Source organism: Acyrthosiphon pisum, chromosome A2 (assembly GCF_005508785.2).
Source record: "Acyrthosiphon pisum isolate AL4f chromosome A2, pea_aphid_22Mar2018_4r6ur, whole genome shotgun sequence".
Lineage (NCBI taxonomy): Eukaryota > Metazoa > Arthropoda > Insecta > Hemiptera > Aphididae > Acyrthosiphon > Acyrthosiphon pisum.
Window position 1 is genome coordinate 16,965,555 of NC_042495.1, and position 20,910 is coordinate 16,986,464.

The 20,910-nt window shown below is 28.8% G+C and overlaps 2 protein-coding genes and 1 long non-coding RNA gene across 4 annotated transcripts in view; 1 reads left to right on the plus strand and 2 right to left on the minus strand.

Moving 5' to 3' along the window:
- Positions 1 to 6: 6 nt before the first annotated feature.
- On the minus strand, positions 7 to 3,119 carry LOC107884469. The gene is made up of 4 exons (XM_029489842.1): positions 3,108 to 3,119; positions 995 to 1,371; positions 709 to 915; positions 7 to 159 (listed from the first exon to the last, which is right to left on the minus strand). Exons 1-4 carry the CDS (start codon positions 3,117 to 3,119, stop codon positions 123 to 125), a joined length of 633 nt encoding a protein of 210 aa, XP_029345702.1. The 3' UTR covers positions 7 to 122.
- A 379-nt stretch (positions 3,120 to 3,498) lies between these two features.
- On the plus strand, positions 3,499 to 6,129 carry LOC103310174. Its single transcript, XR_001679944.2, has 5 exons — positions 3,499 to 3,584; positions 3,652 to 3,760; positions 4,100 to 4,182; positions 4,284 to 4,502; positions 5,936 to 6,129. It is a non-coding gene; the product is annotated as an uncharacterized LOC103310174 (long non-coding RNA).
- An 8,002-nt stretch (positions 6,130 to 14,131) lies between these two features.
- The window catches only part of LOC100568596 (protein BCCIP homolog), a 10,470-nt gene continuing 3,691 nt past the window's right edge, over positions 14,132 to 20,910 (minus strand). For both annotated transcript variants that reach the window (XM_003246274.4, XM_029490174.1), the window contains 4 exons: positions 15,909 to 16,082; positions 15,656 to 15,843; positions 15,331 to 15,493; positions 14,132 to 14,637 (listed from right to left, as the gene is read on the minus strand). In XM_003246274.4, coding sequence (XP_003246322.1) covers positions 14,467 to 14,637; positions 15,331 to 15,493; positions 15,656 to 15,843; positions 15,909 to 16,082 — 696 coding nt within the window. In that variant the 3' untranslated portion in view covers positions 14,132 to 14,466. The remainder of the gene's footprint in view (positions 14,638 to 15,330; positions 15,494 to 15,655; positions 15,844 to 15,908; positions 16,083 to 20,910) is intronic.

Below are 20,910 nucleotides of genomic sequence, written 5' to 3' on the forward strand. Positions count from 1 at the left end.
GCTGCACACCGTTGGTGAGGGGGTAATGATATGCTTATGAGGTTATCAACATCAGATAATTCACCTTTCAGAGTGTTTGTTATTTCTATAGAGACTTCATTTTCTTCAGATTCACCAATGCATTAATTTAGATCATTATCATTATCATTACTATATATTCTATAAAATAAAAAAATGTAAATTTTTTTGTTTAAATTTACCAAAAAAAGTAATGTTTTAATTTATAAGTTATAAGTATAATTAGTATAACTATAATTAATATCCACTAAAAAGCTGCAGTATTTTATATTATATTAATTGTTAATTTTTATTTAAATATTATAGAATATAAAATGTATATGTCTCTGCTATTAATGAATCATTGAAAAAAAAGTGTGTATGTAGAAGTTATAATTTTTTTTAAGTATAAATTGACAACTTTTTTATAGGAATATAAATACTAAAATATTTTTTTAAAAAAAGCACTTGAATATGATTTTTAAATACTTATTGTATAGATATAAAACTATACAAGTATTATTGTACATATTGAATAGTATTGCTAAAAAAATAATTAAAAACTGTAGGTATACAATTGTCTTAAACAATTGTCAATATCTATAAATGAGTAACTCTAAAATATAAATTAAACATTGTTTATTGAGCTCATAATTAAGTTTAATTGGTAATTATTATTTATTACCATCTAATTAAGAAAAGGATAGTTACCTAAAAGTTTTGACAAAATTTGCTGCATTGTCAGTGACTATTAATGTTGTTTTATTCTGAATTTTAAATTCATCGAGTACTTTGTCTATTAATTCAGCAATATTATCGTAAGTGTGCCTTCCTATCATTCTTCTGCAAGCAAGTCCTTTTGAACATCTCTCAAGCGTTTGAGGATTAATCCAATGGATAGTAAATCCTATGTATGATCTAAAATAATAAAAGATTAAAACTTAATATTATATGAAATAGAAAAACTTAACTGAACCAAAATGTCCAAAATATTTACTTATGGAATATGCTCCAACAGTCTGCTGTAATACATACATAGTTAACTGTATCTAATTCACTGATCATTTCGTGTATCATTTTACTATACAAATATTCAACATCACGCATTAAACTTCTACGTGATGCAGGAACCTTATTTGACGTAACTTTACAATAATTTACAAAAGCTGGATGCTCGACAAATGAAAAGGGTGATACCGTATCAATTATAAGTCTTAAAGTAGCCTTATCAAATTCAGCTTGATCCAACTTTTTGATTGGGTAAACTTTACCAACCTCGCTTAATTTAAGTTGCTTATGAGACGTTGTTGTAGAATATGTTGGTCTTTTTTTCATACAATTATTAAATTCTGCCAAATCATTTTGATGCTTAATCTGAAAAAATGTATAAATAAAATATTTTGCACGAGAGTATACTAAAACTTGTTTATTACTAAAACTTGTTTATTTTTAATAATATACAATAACAATTAATACAAATTATTTAAAAATATTAGCATTAAAATATAATAACTATTATTCCATAAAAATTTAACAAATGGTTTAAGAACCATAGGTTCTAAAACTTAAGCTAAAACAAATTCTATGATTAATAATTTTAAAATTAATTATAAAATAAAGGCAATTATTTTTATTATAGTTTACACCTATATATTTAAGAAATCAGGCATCACCGTTAACTTAAAATATAAACCACACTTATAAATTATAAATACAGATACATACTTTGATATGTGTTCTAAGATTTGAATTTGATAATTTTGAAGTAGAAATGTATTTTTCTTTTGGACAACACAAAATGCATTTAAAAATCAAATTATTTTTGTTTGCATTTAAATCGCTTGATTTAAGTTCTTCAAAATAAGAAATCATTGTTGGCCATTTTGGTTGATCATTGGAGCTATTCTCTTCTTGGTGTTCTGGTGCACTAAAAACTGAGAAAAATATTTTTTTTTTTAAATTAGAAAAAAATGTAGTAACAATAAATATAAATATATGTGTAGTTTAATATTGAAAATTTCAAATTTGTATATTATACTAAAAATTAATTGGTTTAATAAAGTGTTTCATGTTTTTAATACCCATATAATCTATATAGTATATCCTATACATGTTTATTACCTACTAGAATACAGTATAATATGAATGCATATAATAATTATATATAAATTATATATAATTTGGATTAAATAAAAATATTACTTACTTGGATAATTATTATTATTCATGTTTATCAGTTTATGTCCAGTCCAAGTTACAATACGTAGGTAAAAAATTCGAAATAAATAATTAAAGTAATAGTGACAAACTGCAGCAGTGTAAGCGACTGAGCAAACTAGTGAGGAACTGAGGAATGAAAACTATGAACTAAGAATGTATAAATGTATATTACCACTATAGGTAGGTAGGTATTTTTGAAATACAATTATAACATGTTAAATATAATAAATAAATAAATAGAAATAGTCACAATTCTTGATAATCAACAATCGTACAAATTATAAAATATCGAATAATAAGAAATATAACTAATGAGACCTAATGGCTAATAATAATGATAATAAACCCGCTATTATTAACTATTAAGTGACTTCGTGGGCTCGTATAGTTATTGATAAATTTTTATAATACGGTCATAGGGGCGACAATGGTCTAAATGTCACTTTGTATTATTTATTATTTTATTTTTTCATTAGTACATAATGTCTTAATTCATATAACTTATTACTATATTAGTCCATATCTATAAAAATAATTAAATAAATACGAAAAGTAATCTTTTTTCTAATAATATTTTCTAATATTCTACGAATTAAATTAATTAAATCGACAAACCATTAAAATACTAAATAATTTTATGGATAACACGAAAATTCAAAATTAACTTAATTGGGAATTTTAAAAATAATACAAGTTGATTTTAAGTTAACGTATATCCTAATGAGTTAAGTTAAAGTTAAGTTAATTAAAACAGCGAACTAGTAAGTTAAGTTAATAAGTTAAAATTAACTTAACTTTTAACTTGACCTTTAACTTATTAACTCGTTAATGCCCAGCCTTGGTATTAAGAAGGTATAGGTATACCATATTTATGTTGAATTATGACATACACCTATCTGCATTTTCTGATAGACAATACCAACAAGGAGACGAGTAGACAACATAGCATTGCATATGCACGGAATCAAGTGGAGAATATACCAGTGTGTTTATCTGTGTTAAAGAATCTCATATAATAGGTTCTCTAGAGTGTGGCATGTGGATGTACTTTATATTATTGTGTTTTTTCTGCGGCTGGAAACAACTATTACCATAATTCAAAATAGACATATTATCTTTAATAACAATGAACGTTTATGTTTTCATCTTAAGTCTTTTTATTTTATTTTATTCATGTTTATACCAGCCTATAAAGCGCCTAATGCTGTTGTGATTGTACTGTTTACTGTTCACTGTTCCTTATACTAGTATTTATCATCATATTATATTTTGTAGTTTTTTCTAAACACTCCCCAGCTGGATATAAAACTGAATTATTAAAAAAATAATTATACAACGCACAAAATATGCTGTTACTAATTAGATATGTAAATATATTTATATTTAATTCATTCTAATGTGTCTATTTATTACAATATATATTTTATTTTGCAGTTGATTGACGACAGTCTTGTTTGAGAGTTTCTGTGGATCATAGTCTTCTGTCTTTATTTGAAAAATCAATTGTTAAATAATATATCAAACTATGAGTTCGCCATCATTGGTGAGTAATATATTAATAATTTGACTATGTATATAGGATGTTTATGGGACATTTGAATGAACTATTATTTCATTTTAATCAGGAAAATCCTGTTTTTCAATTTGATATTTAAAAGGACTCTAGTTACTAAATTGATAAGTACACTAATAATAAATAGATTCACCTTATATATTTTTTATTCTCCTAAAATCAGATTAATAAAGCTAAATATGATCCTCTATACATTATTTTGCCATGTATTTTACTTTCAAGACAATAAATGTGTATTAAACCAATTTGATTCATTATAAATATATTTACATTAAATTTATTTATTAATAATAATTATAATACTTACAGAATGTATTTTGTCCAAAACATTGAGATTCTGAAGCACCAATATCAGATATTACAGAGATCTTATCAGAAAATGACACTTAAAAGTAAATATTTTACAATTATAATTAATATTACCATAGGAATAGGTCTGTTAAATTATTACTAACTTATTTTAAAATTAATTGTTTTTTATATTTTTTAAAAGATTTCTACATATCATATGAATTTGGCAAATCAGGGTTTACCAAAGTGAAGGATTTGGCCGGAGCAACGCTTGCAAAAACCAACTTGGTTAAATTGTCAGGAGATACCCTATTGCTGCTTTATGGAGCTATGGACGTATAAACTAATGACATTCAAATTTTCTAGATTATATTTATATAATTATATACATTTTTTTTTCGGATATATAGTGAACGCCTAGGTAAGTTATAATTATTATCAGTACTATCTATTGTTATGTTATATTTGGATGAGCATGCGTTAACTATGACCAAATTACCATTATTTTTGTAAGCTGCTTCAGGATTAGTATCTAAGTTGAATAAAATATAATATAAACTTAACCTTGTATGATGTAACCATATTTAAACTATGAAATATACAACTTAAAATGTATGACAAACATTTTAAGTTAATTTTCTGTCTAAACTAATTCAATGCTCACTTTGCTTCGTATAATAATATTTTTCTAACAAACTCAAGAACTTCCTGGCATTATGAAATATAGGGATTTACTGATATTAGTCTAACCCTTTTTTTTTTTTATAAATATTTCTTAAGTGGACGCTACCTACCCATGCATTTGTTGTCTCCATCTTACACATATAATAAATTGCATATTTTGTTAACCAGTTTCAGCAATAGCTTGCTGTTAGTTTTGATATTAGAGTAAATTGACCCACTATCAAACCTTAAGGTAAGAACTTCATCCGTGCTTAAGCGTTGACGATTTTCTCGATAGTTAAATTTTGACATGATAGAGTAATTTTTTATTATCTTGTATTCTTGTGTCACGTATGTGACGAGAGAAGCAACGCTTCTTGATCGATAATCATATTTATATATTTTTTAAATTAATTTAATCCCTGTTTACCCGCAAGTAGCATTGATAAGTATAAAAATCTACGTTTTGTCGTAACCTATTTTTATTTAATTATTATCATATATTAATTGGAATTTGTTCATTTCTCTTATTAAAATATTTTTAACAATGTTTAGCAAAAAATGTAATAGTTCAACATCAATACTCTTTTTTTAAAAACTTGATATGCTTCGACAATAGTCTTAAAAAAAAAATGAATATAAATTTATTTTTCCTATAAATAGCTCAAGAAGTGTCAAAATATTTTTAAAATGTTATTATGTATAGAAAACTCACACACAAAGATTTTGTAAAAATGTAAAGTTTCTACAATTGTGTTATACTAAAAAAAACTTAATATTTTTTGTCATGATCTGGTTTTGCCTAAAAATCTGTTTTCCAATAAACTTTGCCTGATTAAATCATATTGAGTTAATATAATTTAAATTAGCTAGAGCATTGTACACATAATATAAGAACATTATGTTACATGAATCTATTATAAAAACTTACAACCCACATTGAAACTAGTTATAGTTTAATGATACTAAAATCACTAGAAAATTATGTAATCTTGTTATATGTCAGAAATGTAAGATTCAACCAAGTTACTTAACTTTAAAATGTGAATAAAACTGATTACTAGGTAACTATTGCAGGGGATATGCCGTATTTTGTATGCCGTAAGAACAAACTAGTAACCATTAATTTTAACAAATATAAAACAAGTACAATTAAATTGTTTATCTAATAATTATATTTCATTATTTTAGTTTGTCGACAAGAGCACCGAACAAAATTGGATAGATTTCTACCTATAGACAACTGGTAAACAGTAAAAGAAGGACGTTTCACCAAAAGTTTACGCGTGCAACGATTGAGATCAGTGGCGTCTGCAGGGGGGGGGCTAATGGGCTGAAGCCCCCCCCCCCCATTGCCATATTTTTATTACTTTTTCAAAAATATTTATCAAGTTTCAACTGTCAACTATAGTAAGCAAGACGTAAATTTCATATATGTCTTACCAGAATGAATTAATTTTTGAAAAAACAATGTATTTGCATACCAATTTTCATAAATCATCTGTAATTTTTAGGTAAAAGTATGAAATTGTTTAGCCTTAGCTATATACATTTAATATTTTATAAGTTTTGAACTACAAACTAACTGTGGTTTTGACGAAATTTGAACTTTAAATGTTTATAAAACATAACCATGATGCTTATATATCGTTAATATTTTAACAATAATAAAAACTTACGCATTACAATATTAACTACATTTTTAAGCTTTTTGACCGAATGAATAATTTTTTATTGACATTTATAGAAAAACAAATTTAAATGAATCAAATACAATCCAAATGAGGACGGTATAACCAAGCTGGTAACCAAACAATTTTAATACATTTTCATTTTTTTTCTCCAATTATTTTAGAAAGAAATGAGTTTTTTCAATGTCGACCTCCTAAAAGTATCAACTAGATCCAATTCGCTTCCAAAAACATACATCCGGCATCGATGCTTATGATCAGAGCATTTTTTCTACTATAAAAGTGGAAAAGTTATAAACATCTTAAAATAGCTCAAATAAACGTCTGAAATTATTAGACTGGACAAAATAAAAATAAAATTGTAACTAATTTTCAAGCCCCCCCCCACACTGAAAAATCCTGCGTACACCAGTGACTGAGAGAGTGTGCTGTTAGGTGTTTTCACGATCCGCAAGCGCGTGGCGCTTAAGTCACGCCTGCTATTCACAATTCGCAACCGACCGATGGCGGCGACGAGTGCTCGTTCAGGAGCACCGTTTATTTATCTATGAATGTTCGACCAGTACGATTCGTATCATTATAAAATTCATTATACGCAAATGCCACCGTAATATTTTCAATACCCTCGCGTACCTACCTATGTACTACCGTCTACCGATTTTAAATTAAGATACTGCTGACCTAAATTTATGTCCCAATATATAGACTATAGACTAAATATACAAAGTGCGCCAAGAGAGCGCAAGTCAGCGGCGACAAAAACTCGTCGTAGTCGGAGAATCTCCCACCAACGCGACTCCCGCCGTGAGAACTAAAATAAAACAATAAAGCATGAAAAAATAAATAGGTATGTCAGCAATATTACCAGTTTAGAAACAAATCGCTCACCCACCCTCCGCCCAGCCTTGTACTGTGACGTAAGCATTTCTCCGGTTCTCATTGGTCCACCGCCGTCACTGCCGCAATAGCCGCCGCCGCCGAAGACCACCACCGCTCCACCGCTCAGTCTGTTGGAGAAATGCTTATGTCACAGACATGCGTATCACGAGTTGCTGACATACCTATTTATTTTGTCATGCAATAAAGTAATAATTGCTAATAGACATGAACTGTCAAATAACAAAATTCGATAACAGACGATAGCGCTCAGTGGTTTACGACGGCGTACTACCAGTCGACTTGGTGGGAGAAATTAGACCTCGAAATCGCGGAGCGACTTCATTAGGATGCGCGGTCAACTTGCGCTCTCTCAGCGCACTCAGTGTATATAGGTACTGTATTTTAAATTTTTACACGAATTGTTGGGATGCATTTTAAAAATTTTACCAAAAATAAGAGCGTAAGACGATTTCTTCGTTCAATAAACCAAGTTTGGCTATCAAATTGGTTTCGGGTTTCATACTCTAATGTTTTTTTGATAGTTAAAGAAAGTGTAAGTGATTTTATAAATACTGCTTTATTTTTTAGTTTTTGGTAAAATTGTAGTCAATAAGTTGCACATTTTACACTTAAAAATCCATGTAGATTCAAAGCATTTTCAAATTTCTTTCACAAACTCTAGTATGTCAATAAAATTGCATCCAAAGCCCCTTAGCTAGTATGCATTTTGCTATATGAATTTTGAATTTGTAGAAATATATATGCCATGTCTACAATTTGTCTACCACCAAGCACACTATTCTATTCACTACGAAAATATTTAATGATATTAATATAATTCTATAGTAAAACTCTAAAAATTTCCTATAAAAAAATGATCTCCTTAAAAATGTTTGAAACATAAATGTATACATTAAATTATTTTCCCAACACCAACAATAAAGAAATCCTAAACTTGTCTTCAATTTTGCATACCTATATAAAAGTCGAATTACCATATAGGACCAAGAGTGGTCCACCTCAGTGCCGAAACTGCCAGAACTACGGTCACACCGCAAACTATTGACACCATCCTTCACGATGTGTCAAATGTGGGGCGCCCACCACACCGAAGTTTGCACTAAAAACAAAACCAGTCCAGCCAAGTGCTCCCTATGCAGGGCAATCACACTTCCAATTACAAAGGATGTCAAATTTTCAAAGCTCTTCTCAAACGACGCAAAACCACTTATTCAAAACCAGTGGCGGTTTTGAGGGTGAGGCAAGTGAGGTGGTGTCTCATTTAAAAATGTAGGAAGAGGAATATATTTTTTTTAAGCAAATTAGACATTGGTAATATTATATTAAATTTTTGTTTCTTTCATTTATATAATATATTAATGGTCAGCATTTTGTCATAGTAAAATTTCAAAAAGAATGTAACATTTTAATACAAACACTATTTCGTAGTTAATAGTTATTAATATAATAATAATATAATATTATGATATCAGTTTATACGGGAGTACGTCAGTACGGCCGTACGAGAACGGGAGTACGATTCGGCTGGTCTCGTAATCTTCCACCCGTACCCGTAAGAGCGATCGCTGTCGGTGCCTCTCACGTCTAGGTGTATTTAATATTACTAAATAATACGAACCCGCACGCACACGCGCCGTACGCATAGCACACGCACTTCATAGACGACGATTGAGGCAGGGACACTTTAAGATATACAGGTTGCACAACGAAGACAAATATTGTGACTCAAGAACTGATACTTCAAAAAATTAACTCTCAACGCTCCATGTGGGGAAAATTGTATTTCAATGTTGCCACATGTAGGGAAAATTGTTATTATTATCTAAATTTCGTTTATTATCTAAAATGTCGTAATAGATAAGAATTTAATCGTGGTCGTTTTGCTTATTTCGACACCGGGAGCGCTAATACTCTATTCTTGACAGCTGTTTTATAGTGTAATTTTTAAAGTCACTGCGGGAACATATTAAACATAGGTCGTTGTGCAACCTGTATATATCTTAAATCGTGGGCAGGGGTACGAAACTCCGTAAACTGGCCGAATCGGGCGATTGTGGCCTTGAACACGGTTCCAGGGGGGCGTGGCATACGTGAAATAGGGAATGGTAAACAAGCCAACCCCGCGTAGCGTATCCCGCCTATAATTCGGGAAACGTTTACGTAAACATGTCTAGCATGATGTTGGTGCGGGGAAACGTTTCCATGTTTTTCGGAGGTTCAGACTTCAGATCATAGGGAAACAAAACCCCAATCAGCTGATCGAGTTTCGCTTCTATATTGTTCTATGATTGAGGCGACATGTAAACATTGGCTCGGCCGAAGAAAATATTAATGTACAATATAATTATTGAATTATCATCAGTGTTGTGACACTGCGTAAAAATCAGCAAAACGACGTACAATATTACTATCATGGATATATCTTAGTCCGTGATTACAATACTGCAGTTATCTTCTTTTCGTATTTTCTTTCCGTATTTTTGTAAAATGTAAATATTTATTCCGTATAAAAACATGTAAATTTGTAAATATGACTAGCCTAAATAATAAATAAAAATATGTATTGCATCAAGGAATGTACGGAAAGAACCTCTACGTGGTACATTCTAGGAAACAGTGGGCAGTAGCGATTTATATTTTATAGTAACTACCTACTGACTAATATTTTCTACAAGTCAAAATTTTGTATCAATAATTAGTTTGTTTTTATTTTTTTAATTTTTCATACATAAATGACAAATGTATGTAAACTTTTAGTCGCCTCAGTCAAAATTGAATCCCAAAACCGCCACTGTTCAAAACCACAAAATCCGAATCCAGCACTCACTTCTCTTCATCTCCAAACACCCCCCCCCCCCCCCCCCCATCAAAACTTTCCTCATTAATCACTCCCCTCATTACGCTCCTTACAGCCGATCAAAAGAAACAGTTTGTTCCATAGTCCGATACCCCGATTACCATTCTTATCTCATAATTAAATTAAATTAAAATATTTTTAATCGCCAGATATGCAAATGTTATTATTGTACCTTATAGGTCTTTAATTCATATTAGGTATTATAATAATATTTTAAGTCAATATCATAATGTATTGTTTAATGTTGTACTAGTATAATTTTAAAATTGTTGAGCTATCAATTTAAACTAAAAGCTACCTAATAAAAAAAAAAAAATATTTTTTATAGAACAAAAATTGTTCGTTTATTATTTAATGAAATAAATAAATATTAAAATTGAGCAAAAGAAAAAATATATATTTGCTCGACATGTAAAATTTGTTAATATTGTGTAGATGCTTGCAGCTACGTATATTAATATAAAACAAATGAGTAGGTTAACAAATTAAATAAGTCAACTTTTTTAAGTCATAATATAAAGAAATAATTATAAAAAAAAATTGTGTAGATAGTTTTATCTGTTGATACTTTCTATCGTGGTTTCGAGTTGATGGAATGTTATATTTGAAATATCCAAATCATCGAGTCCACTAAAAAAATTGGAAATTTCTTCAATTGGTGTTCTGTTATACTCACTGGGAAAATGTTATACTCCTTATTGTTATTTAAAAATAAAGATACTAATTCATCTAACTTACGAGATTTCACTATCTTCTGCTGCCATAAATTATTCTGCAGCATATGACAATTCGCAGTTATTATTCTCACTAACATTGTTTATGAACATAAAATATACAGTTATTTTTATTTTATTTTTGTAAATACTAAGACTATTTTTTTAAAATTACAAATTTTCACTATCTTCAATCATAAATTGTACTGCAAGTGCTAAAGTTGAAGCAGAAGGTGAATTGTAGTTATTATTCTCTCTAAAATTGTTTATGAACATAAAATATATATCCACTCAATTCTATTTATAATTTTATTTGGTTCATAATATTCAATTTATATGTACCACTTACCTGGTCATGGCTCAGATTGTCTACATTGAATGGTTCTTTGAGTGTTTCTTTTTTTTCATTATACCCAAATAGTTCGATGATTCAAGTAATACGTCTTATTAAAATAGTTTAAAGCAAAACTATTTATTATAAAAGTTGTAGAGAAGAAGTTTTTTAACAATCGTAAGAAGCTTGATTTTTATATTTTTATTAATTAGTTAAATATTAATCGATAAAAAGTAAAAAAAAAATTTTTAATTTACCATGCAATATTGGTATAGGAATAGTATATCAAAAATCCGATTTATTATAATTGTTAAAAAAATTCTCGTCTACAATTTTTATTATTTAATACATTATTTAATTTATTACAATTATCATTTTTACAGTTAATGGTACAAATTTTTTTTTATAATTTTTAAATAAAAATATTATACCTGAACAAAGCAATGCAAAATTCTTATTTTAAAGTATTAAAATATTATTAAATGTATAGTCAACATCATAGCAGTCAATATTAAAAATTTTCATTTTTTTTTAGTAAAATAATAAATTATTAAATAATACTTGTATCTCATTTATAAATTACAATTTGTATAAAAAAATATATATAGAATTTTTATGGTCTTTTTTGTGGTAAAATGAATTTTTTAAGAGCATATTTGCTATTTTTTAGAGCATATTTGTAGTTTTAAGTGCATTTAAATCCGGGCCCTAATAACAATATACCATATTATCTTCACCAGTGGCGTAGCCTGGGTTGTGAAGGAGTGTAAGCAGTGGTACATACTAACCTACTGCCCCCCTCAAAGATCCACCAACACCACACCACTATGCACAAGTTAAATTAGTTATTAATTTTTCAATTTTTATTTAAAAAAAACACATAATTCATAAAAAAAAATTTAGAGATACATAGGTAATGTTGTAGGAATGATCTCTTAGCGTTGCAACGAGACCCTGTGAAGCAATAATTTGCATAGACCACATGGGGCAGAAGGGCCAATGCATAGAATTGTGAAATAGTAATAAAAAGTATACCTACAATGAGAAGACTGTGGGTCTAATAAAATCTTATTAATATAGCTATTAAAAAACTACACATTTAGGGAAACCCCGCATCGATCATAAAATTGGCCAGCCACAAGCACCCATGGGGGCATACTCCTACAGACAATATGAATATAGCTAAGACTAGCTAATTCGGGGGATCGACCACACAGACCGTTGGAACGGCGGCACGAATCGCAAGGAACAAGTAGTGCTGGTTCGCACTATATAGTAGAGACCGAAACGACCCATCTTCAGACGTGATTCCACATAGTCAGGACGAGCACCTCCACGCCAGACTTCTTATAAAGTTAACATTTTTGGACTTATATTATTTCAATCAATGTTTTTCGGGACTCCGAGAATTTGTATATTATTTTCTAACAGCCAGCGTCCTTCGTTGGTCTAGGTAGTCTAATTTACTTTATCTAGTAAATTGCTGCCACATCTTAGTGCAAATACTTTCAACATTTCAACCAGTTTACATTTGAGTAGTTATTCAATCACCCATCATCCTATCCTGTCATTGTTTCCAATAAGCCGGTATACACTACATTATTCATCCGGTCATCAAATAAACATTTTATAAAAATTAAAAATCTAGACAATATGTTATAATTTTCAAAATATTTTGGATTTTTTGAGCTATTTAAAAACATTTAATATTTTTTATTTAGAAGGTTTATACTTGGTCAGATGCAATTGTAGATCCAAACAATTTCAAATGATTATTACAGTCATAGTCTGAATAATGAGTTACTCGAAACCTTCAATCATTGATTATAAATACTACTATATAACTACGATATAAGTAATGAACATTTTTATGTTCACAATTATGAACTTTTATTTAGCTTGATGATGTCTTTGATCAACATACACATTTATAGTTTATTTGTGGTGTTCAACTGCCCTTGATATCCAATAACTAATAAGTATTCTTTAAAAGAATCTCATTTTTTTCGTATTTTAAATTCTTAGCTTTTGTTAAGAGAACTCAATATTGCATTATTTGCATTTCTGTTAAAATATTAAATATCAAGTTTTTTTTAATGTCATTAATAAAAAAATTGTAATAATAATATATAAATATCTATATATATAAAAATGAATGTATGTGTGTCAGTGTGTGTATCCATGTTACCATGGCAACCATTTATATATTATTTAGAGATTTTCGTCGGTGTGTGTCTCCGTATTACCATGGCAACCAATTATATATTATTTTGAAATTTCCGATAAAATGTTTTGTATATAAATGGTTGCCATGGTGATATGTAAATTATAATACTATTGGATTTGGCAATTTTAATTGGCAACGAAGTGGAACGGGATCAGATATTTATATATATATAGATAGATTATACCTCTGAGCAGAAGATAGGCTAATTTAAAAAGGGAAAGAACCAACCCCGGGAGGTGCTCAAACAGGAATTTTGAGATTTCCAATGGAATTTTTGTTTTTAAATGGTTACCATGGGTCTTGAAGCTATTATAATAATAATTATTGGTTGCCGGGAAACAAAGTGCACGGGATCAGCTAGTAAATATATAATAATAAATTATGGAAATAATTTTTGTGCCTGGAATATATTTTATTAGACACCCGTTCTTGGACGCTCATCAGAAAACATGTCTGACTGTTTAAGATAATTTTTCTATTATAATAGTATTCATCTTTATAATAAATATGTAACATTATAAATTGTATTATTTATTTTTTCATTAGGACAAATATATTATAAGAGAGGACAACTATATCCCAGCAAAATAATGTAATGGTCGTCTATTAAGAAAGAACACAGATAATCTAACCTAAAAAATAGAAAAAAAATTTTATTCTAGTAATCATATAATTTATTATCTTATTATTTTGTTGAGAAAAACTAGTATTTTAAGAAGGTTCCAAAGAACAGCTGTATGCCCATTTTTTTTTTTTTTTTTTTTTTGTAACCCGTATTGACACATTTAAATAAAAACTGATATAACTTAGCAAAATATTTGTCATTTGTGGATACTCGCCATGAGTCATGACATAGAACAGCCCACTTGTACAATTATTTAATGATTAAAAACTATTATAGAGGTTTTTAGAGACAGAACTAAAACAGCAAACATATTTTCATTGATACTGTAATAATCATGTTTTTTTTTTTAATATCAATTAATAGTATGTAAAAAAGTTATTGGGATATCAAAGATTCAAGTTGGTTAATTATTGAATAGAATTTTTCCATAGAGAAAATCAGAACACGTCTAAAAGGAATCATTCCAGGGTCTGATGTAACCCAGTTGCCAGCCAAGCGAGAACCCTTGTCAATTTGTACACAAAATTCAAACTTGTAATCTGCTGCCTGAAACAAATGTAGAAAATACATTTAAAAAATAAAAGAACATAATATTATATTTCTATTTGGTCGTATGCCATTCTACTGGTAACATTTCCACTATAGTATGCACTCTATCGTCATTGATACTCTACTGCACTATTTAAATAATAAAGTTATTTTAATGAAAAATTAAATAATACTCCAAGTTTAGTGTAGTTGGTGTTATTAAAAATTATTATATTATCAACACCACTATTATTGTTGTCTCATTATTTATCAGTAATTACTTACAAATGTATGCTTTTAAATTTAGTTCTTTTAAAATATAATTAATAATTAGAAAAAAAATATTTAATTATTTGTCCCATGTCCCTTAAAAAGGTGTTTAATGTGTTTATTGATTCATTTCTAACATGTTCTATTAAGTTACTCGTAATAGCTGTGTATTATATTTATATATATAATTATATTATAATTAATATTACACTTTGGAAGTATATCAGGATTTGTACCATACATATTGTCTTACAATTTTTAGTGTTAGTTATTCACAAATTTTCTATCTTTTGAGTTTGTGCATCAAATACTCTCAATGTAATCGAGTAGTAAAATACATACGACAATTATCCCATAACTGCTAGTAGATCGCAATATGTGGTAGATGGCATACCACAAGATAGGCCATTAAAAAAAATCATTTTTTTATTATTTACGTACTTTGTCAAAGAACTCTTCTTCACCATTTGACCATATTATTTCTGAGTCTTCAAAACTTTTTTTCCCCTTCTTATTTTTCATCACTTTATACAGTTTGCATATCATAATAAGATAATCAAAATTGTATGATTGCTTCTTATTGATAAGCTTGAACATTTCCTTGCTGAAATTATATTTATTATATGATGTACAAATACAATACAGTATTTGAAACATAACAACACTTATTATTTAAATTATATTTTACTTAATTTAAAATGTCCAATGTATATTATTAATATATTATTTGTATTTATTAATTATTAAGTAATAAATATAATAATACCGAAGGGCTTGAAATAATGGCACAGAAATAGCCGCGGGAATGTTTACGTATCTTTCGTTTATTAAAAGCCCAACTTGATTATCATTATTACTCAACAATCCGTTGACAAATCGTGTTGTATCACTATCGCTATGATAGTTACTCAAGTCCAACATTAATTTGTGTAGTTTTTTTACACATTCGCTTGTCTGTAACATACATGAATACTTCAGTATTAAATAAAAAATGCAAATCAAAATATTAGTAATATTACCTTCTCTGTAATATTGATAACTGAAGTTATTCCAAATACTTTGTTGGCAAAAATATTATAATAACCGTCATCTATAGGTATTTCAGTAAAATAATTGGCGTCATAATCATTACCATCATCACCATCATCATCATCATCATCATCATCAGAAGCATCAGAAGCATCAGAAGCATGCTAGTTATCAAGTAATTATAATTTTACCAAATCATGGAAATTCATTTTAGATTCTGAGAGGAGTGATGAATGTATTGATTTTAAAATTAAGTGTTTTTTATTTTTATTTTTGTGTCTGTCACTACTGTTTGGGGCAATAAAACTACCTCAATTTTCTTCAACAGTATCTTGTTCGATGGAAAAGTGAATCTAGTTGGTGCTTTCGGGAGGTAAAATTTTTAAAATTCCCAATAGTTTTCATAAGCGGCAGGAAAAACAACATAAAAACTAAGGGAAAATAGGAATTTTTACATGTGTATTAAAAAATAATAAAAATCCTGTCACAGTTTTTTTTAATGAGCATTTAAAGTTCATATCTTGACAAAATACAGAAAAATCTCGAAATTTAGCAAATTATTTTGAATTAAGAATGCATAAAATTTTTCTTTTTAAATCAAAGATTTGAAATTGTCATACAACATTCCTCATAAGTTTATCTGCCATTATCAAAAAAAAAAAAAAATAAAAAGGTCTACAAGCAAATCAAATAAAATGTTTATGAGCGTTTGAAGTTAATATTTTTACAAGATTGGATATTCACTCGATTTCTAATGTAGCGATTATGTTATTCGTTGTAATTCAAAAACAAATGACTGTAGATACATTAACATTACACGGAATGTTTATATTTTCATTGTTTTAATGAAAATATTTGACTCTTTTTGAGCTGCTAATAGATATTGTCAGTTTTCAATTATTTTAGTTTTTTATTCTATAATAGTCAATAAAATATTATTTGTTGGGTAAAAATGCATGAAAATTAAATACAAGGCTCCTGATATAGTGTTACAATAGCAGTTGAAAATATAAAAAATATAGTCACAATTTTTTTATAAGCATTTAAAGTTCATATTCTGACAAAATTTATAAAAATTTAAAATGTAATAATTATTTTTTAGTTAAAAATTTATAAAATATTCAACTTTTATAATATTTAAGGATTGAAAATTTAAAACAAGGCTCCACGTAAATAGGTTATATATAAATTACTTTATTCACAATTATAATATCATCAAATATTATATCATTGAATTCAAATTTAACATAGTGAACCACTTGTAACCTACTGTACAACAGAGCCCACTTTTTTTTAAATTTTGAAAATCAAATAAATATTTAAAGTTACACAAATAAAATTTACTGAATATTTAAATGTTTTTAATACCTTAGATAAATATAATATATTATATTATAAACTATATTACAGGGGTGGCCAAACTGCAGCTCGCGTCATAGACTTTTGTGGCTCGCATCTTAACGTAACATTAGGCGTAAATTAACGTAAGAGCCAAGATGTAAGAAAAAAAGGTCATATTATTTTATAATATATAATAATATGACTTTTTTTTTACATCTTGGCTCTTCCATATCTATAATACAAAAATGAATTGCAAAATGTGTTGGTAAGCGCATAACTCAACAACGCCTGGACCAATTTGGCCAATTATTTTTTTTAATGTTTGTTGAAGTCCAAAGATGGTTTTTACAGCGAGAAAAATTTGAATAATTGCTGGGAAGACCCTAAAAACAGCCCTTTTCTTTTTAAAACAGTCCTTACTATAATATTATGGATAATATAATATTGATCGTCTCCATGGCAATGTAATCACTGATAAAGAACATCATCTATGGTGGTCGATTATTAATCAACTCTCTGTTAATGAACGATTAAAATTATAATGATTTGGTAGATGAACAATTTACAATGTCATTACATTTTTTATTCATTATTCGTGTATGTATGTTATTTAAAAACGTATATTTTTACTAAAAAAGTAGAAAATTGAAACATCAGCAAACTGTCAATGTCGTAACTCGTAAGTGTTGTTTTTCTTGGATTTTCTGTTACCTACTCTACTGAGTTTGCTTTTGTCAACTGATACACAAAGTAAATTCGTAGGTATATCATGTTTTGTGCAGAGTGTTAAGTTACCTATGATCACTAATTTTTGCATGTGACACAATAATTTATATTTGATATGCCTCCTATAAAAATAATAATAGTGTATTATATATAGGTTGCTATTGGTTAATCGGGCATGTTTGTTGATTAATATTATTATTTTTATCAATATATATGTCTGAGAATCGGCTATTATCTAAGTTTGTATGCTGTGCTATAAGTAATTCCGAAGTTACGGCCTCTTAAGCACACACTATTAATCATACAGTAGTGTATCGTTGACACGTAGCAACATACACTCTATGTGGTTATTTTTTATTATTTGTTTCGGTGGCACGCGCATCTATGGCATTAATAGTTACGTTTTACGACAAATGTTTTTTTGATTTCACTTATTTCCACTGGGAAGAAGATAGGCTAATTTAAAAAGGGTTAAATTTGGTTTTTTTTTATTCATCGGATTTTAGTACGGTTAGGTTAGGTTTTTGCATTAATTGATTATATTAATCCATCGTAGGTAGAATTAAGTAAAAACGACAAACTTGGTATAACTTTGATATTTTAGAGTTAAATCATACACTTACGTACAAAAAGCACGGGATCCGCGATCTACCGCAGGTAGATTGCCTACCTGATAATGTACTGCTGTGAATCAAAATTTTTATCCTGGGCAACAGAAAAGCTAAGATAAATCTAGAACATCACACACCGAATATTAAATAACGCATTGAACAAAGTTTGAATCATATACAGTTTGTACATTTAACGGGTAACAAAGTGCATGGGATCAGCTAGTTTATTAATATATTTGGTGACTCGCGAGTCTCTTCTCGCTGGCCACCCCTGCTATATTATATACTATATTATAGTACTATGCTCTGTTCCAAAAGAAAAGCTCTACATGGCTCCACTATCTGAGTAGGTAATGCTATTCTAATCACTATCAATGGTACCTACGAATTTGTGCGTAACCCTAACATTCCTGTTATATACAGAAAGTTGCAATATCATTTGTCGCAGCTCCAACAACTTCTGTAAGACTCAACCAACAAACAGGTCCAAAACATTAAGATTCGCATCCAATAAAACAAGTCTTATTCTTATCAACCAAAAAAATAAAAAGGAAAACATATCCATAAACATGGACAACCACACTATCAAGAATAAGACTCAAGTTAAATCCTCTGAGTTATTTTTGTTTCCAAAGCTATCTGGTTCAATTCAACATTCAATACATTGAAAATATTGTTATCCTAGAATCAACATAATTAAAACACCCTCCCATACCTCCTGGGGAGCTCAAACCGGAACCCTATTCAAAATCCATAAATCCCTTATCCTCATCAAAATCAACTGCAGAGCCCCACTTTTTTTCTATAGCCAAATAATCTAGCCTTAAAATATTAGAACCAGTACACAACACTGGGATTTGACTATCCATCTGCGCCTTGCGATCCAGTTCCATCAGCAGCATCCTCAGCATAGCGGGCATTCCTCTCTTGTCTATCAGATGGTCTGAAAAAAACATCCAAAATGGCGGCAGTCCTCCAAAGTCTCCATTCCTAACCCTCATTCCGTGTTTGACAATTTATACAAATAGTATGAACTAGAAAACATATTAACAACTGAAACAAATATCTCTCCGCCATGGCTCATCTCAATGAACACCAGCCTGGACTTACACCAACTCCCCAAGAAATTTACCTACCCTACTCATTACAGAAATCTCCTCAAGAAAATGTTGTCACCAACACCTAAATACGAAATTATATTTGCAGACGCCAGTCATGGAAAACCACTCCGTTGCTATCATCCACAGTGACACTCAAATCCAAGGGAAGCTATCCAACAAATGTTCAATTTACACCGCTGAAGCCTTGGCCATCCTAAGCCATCGAGTTCACAATAAATAAAAGTGTACCTAGTAAAGTCATAATTCTTATTAACTCCCTTGCTAGTCTCACTAGCCTCCAGAAACCAACCCAACGTAGCTAGAAAAATACAAAATGCACATATTAGAACCAGTGGCGCAACTAGTTAAATCTTGGGGGTACCACAATAATAAATCGCTCACATAGTCGTTATGTGTTAACACACAATTATTGTTAAATATTATTTAACACATTTAAGTACTCAAAAATTCAAAAATATGCAAAAAAACCAAGTATTTTAATAAAATTAAAAAATATATTAGTTATGTTAATAAAAAATACAATTGGCATTTTCGGTATACTTCTGCTTACAAATGTGTACTTACAAACTACGGTTTAATTAAATAAGTGAAAAATTAATAAAATACAGAAAATGTAATACTTATTAATTTTGGATCAGGTATCAATATGAAATTAAAAATGTCTGCAATTGTCAAGTAGCATAGATTTATATTTCAGGATCGGCAGCTCACTTGCCTTGCCGTGTCAATGATCAGAACGGGAAATTAAATTTAAAAAAAATAAATAAAATTTTGAATCAGAGCTAAAAATAAAAAAATTATCAACTATTTATAAAAAATGCAACTTTTATGTTTGCAATTATATAGAAACATGCATTTGATAGTCATTTTTACTCAAGTATGCAAAAATATGCAAAAAATAATTTTACCATAGAATCTATACATAACAAAACGTAAACATTTTGAATCAAAATAATTCTGGTGAATTGTAAACAATAACATTTACCACAATCATACCTACCTATTAGAGAACAAAATTTAACACGTCTTATTATAGTATTTTATAATATTAAAATTTAAAGTCTTAAGAGGACGCTACACCCGCATTTGTTGTCTCCGTCTTACAAACGCGTAACATAGCAAATTTACGCTCAGTAGTTCACGTTTTATGCCGTTAGCTTAACAATTAGAGTGAATCAACCTATTATGAAACT

What these genes read in the sequence shown, in the direction of transcription:
- LOC107884469 (XM_029489842.1), bottom strand. An exon ending in TGTTGGAGCATATTCCATAA is followed by an intron (nt 916 to 994) that starts GTAAATATTTTG and finishes TTATTATTTTAG; the next exon opens with ATCATACATAGGATTTACTA. An exon ending in AATTTTGTCAAAACTTTTAG is followed by an intron (nt 160 to 708) that starts GTAACTATCCTT and finishes TTTATTTTATAG; the next exon opens with AATATATAGTAATGATAATG.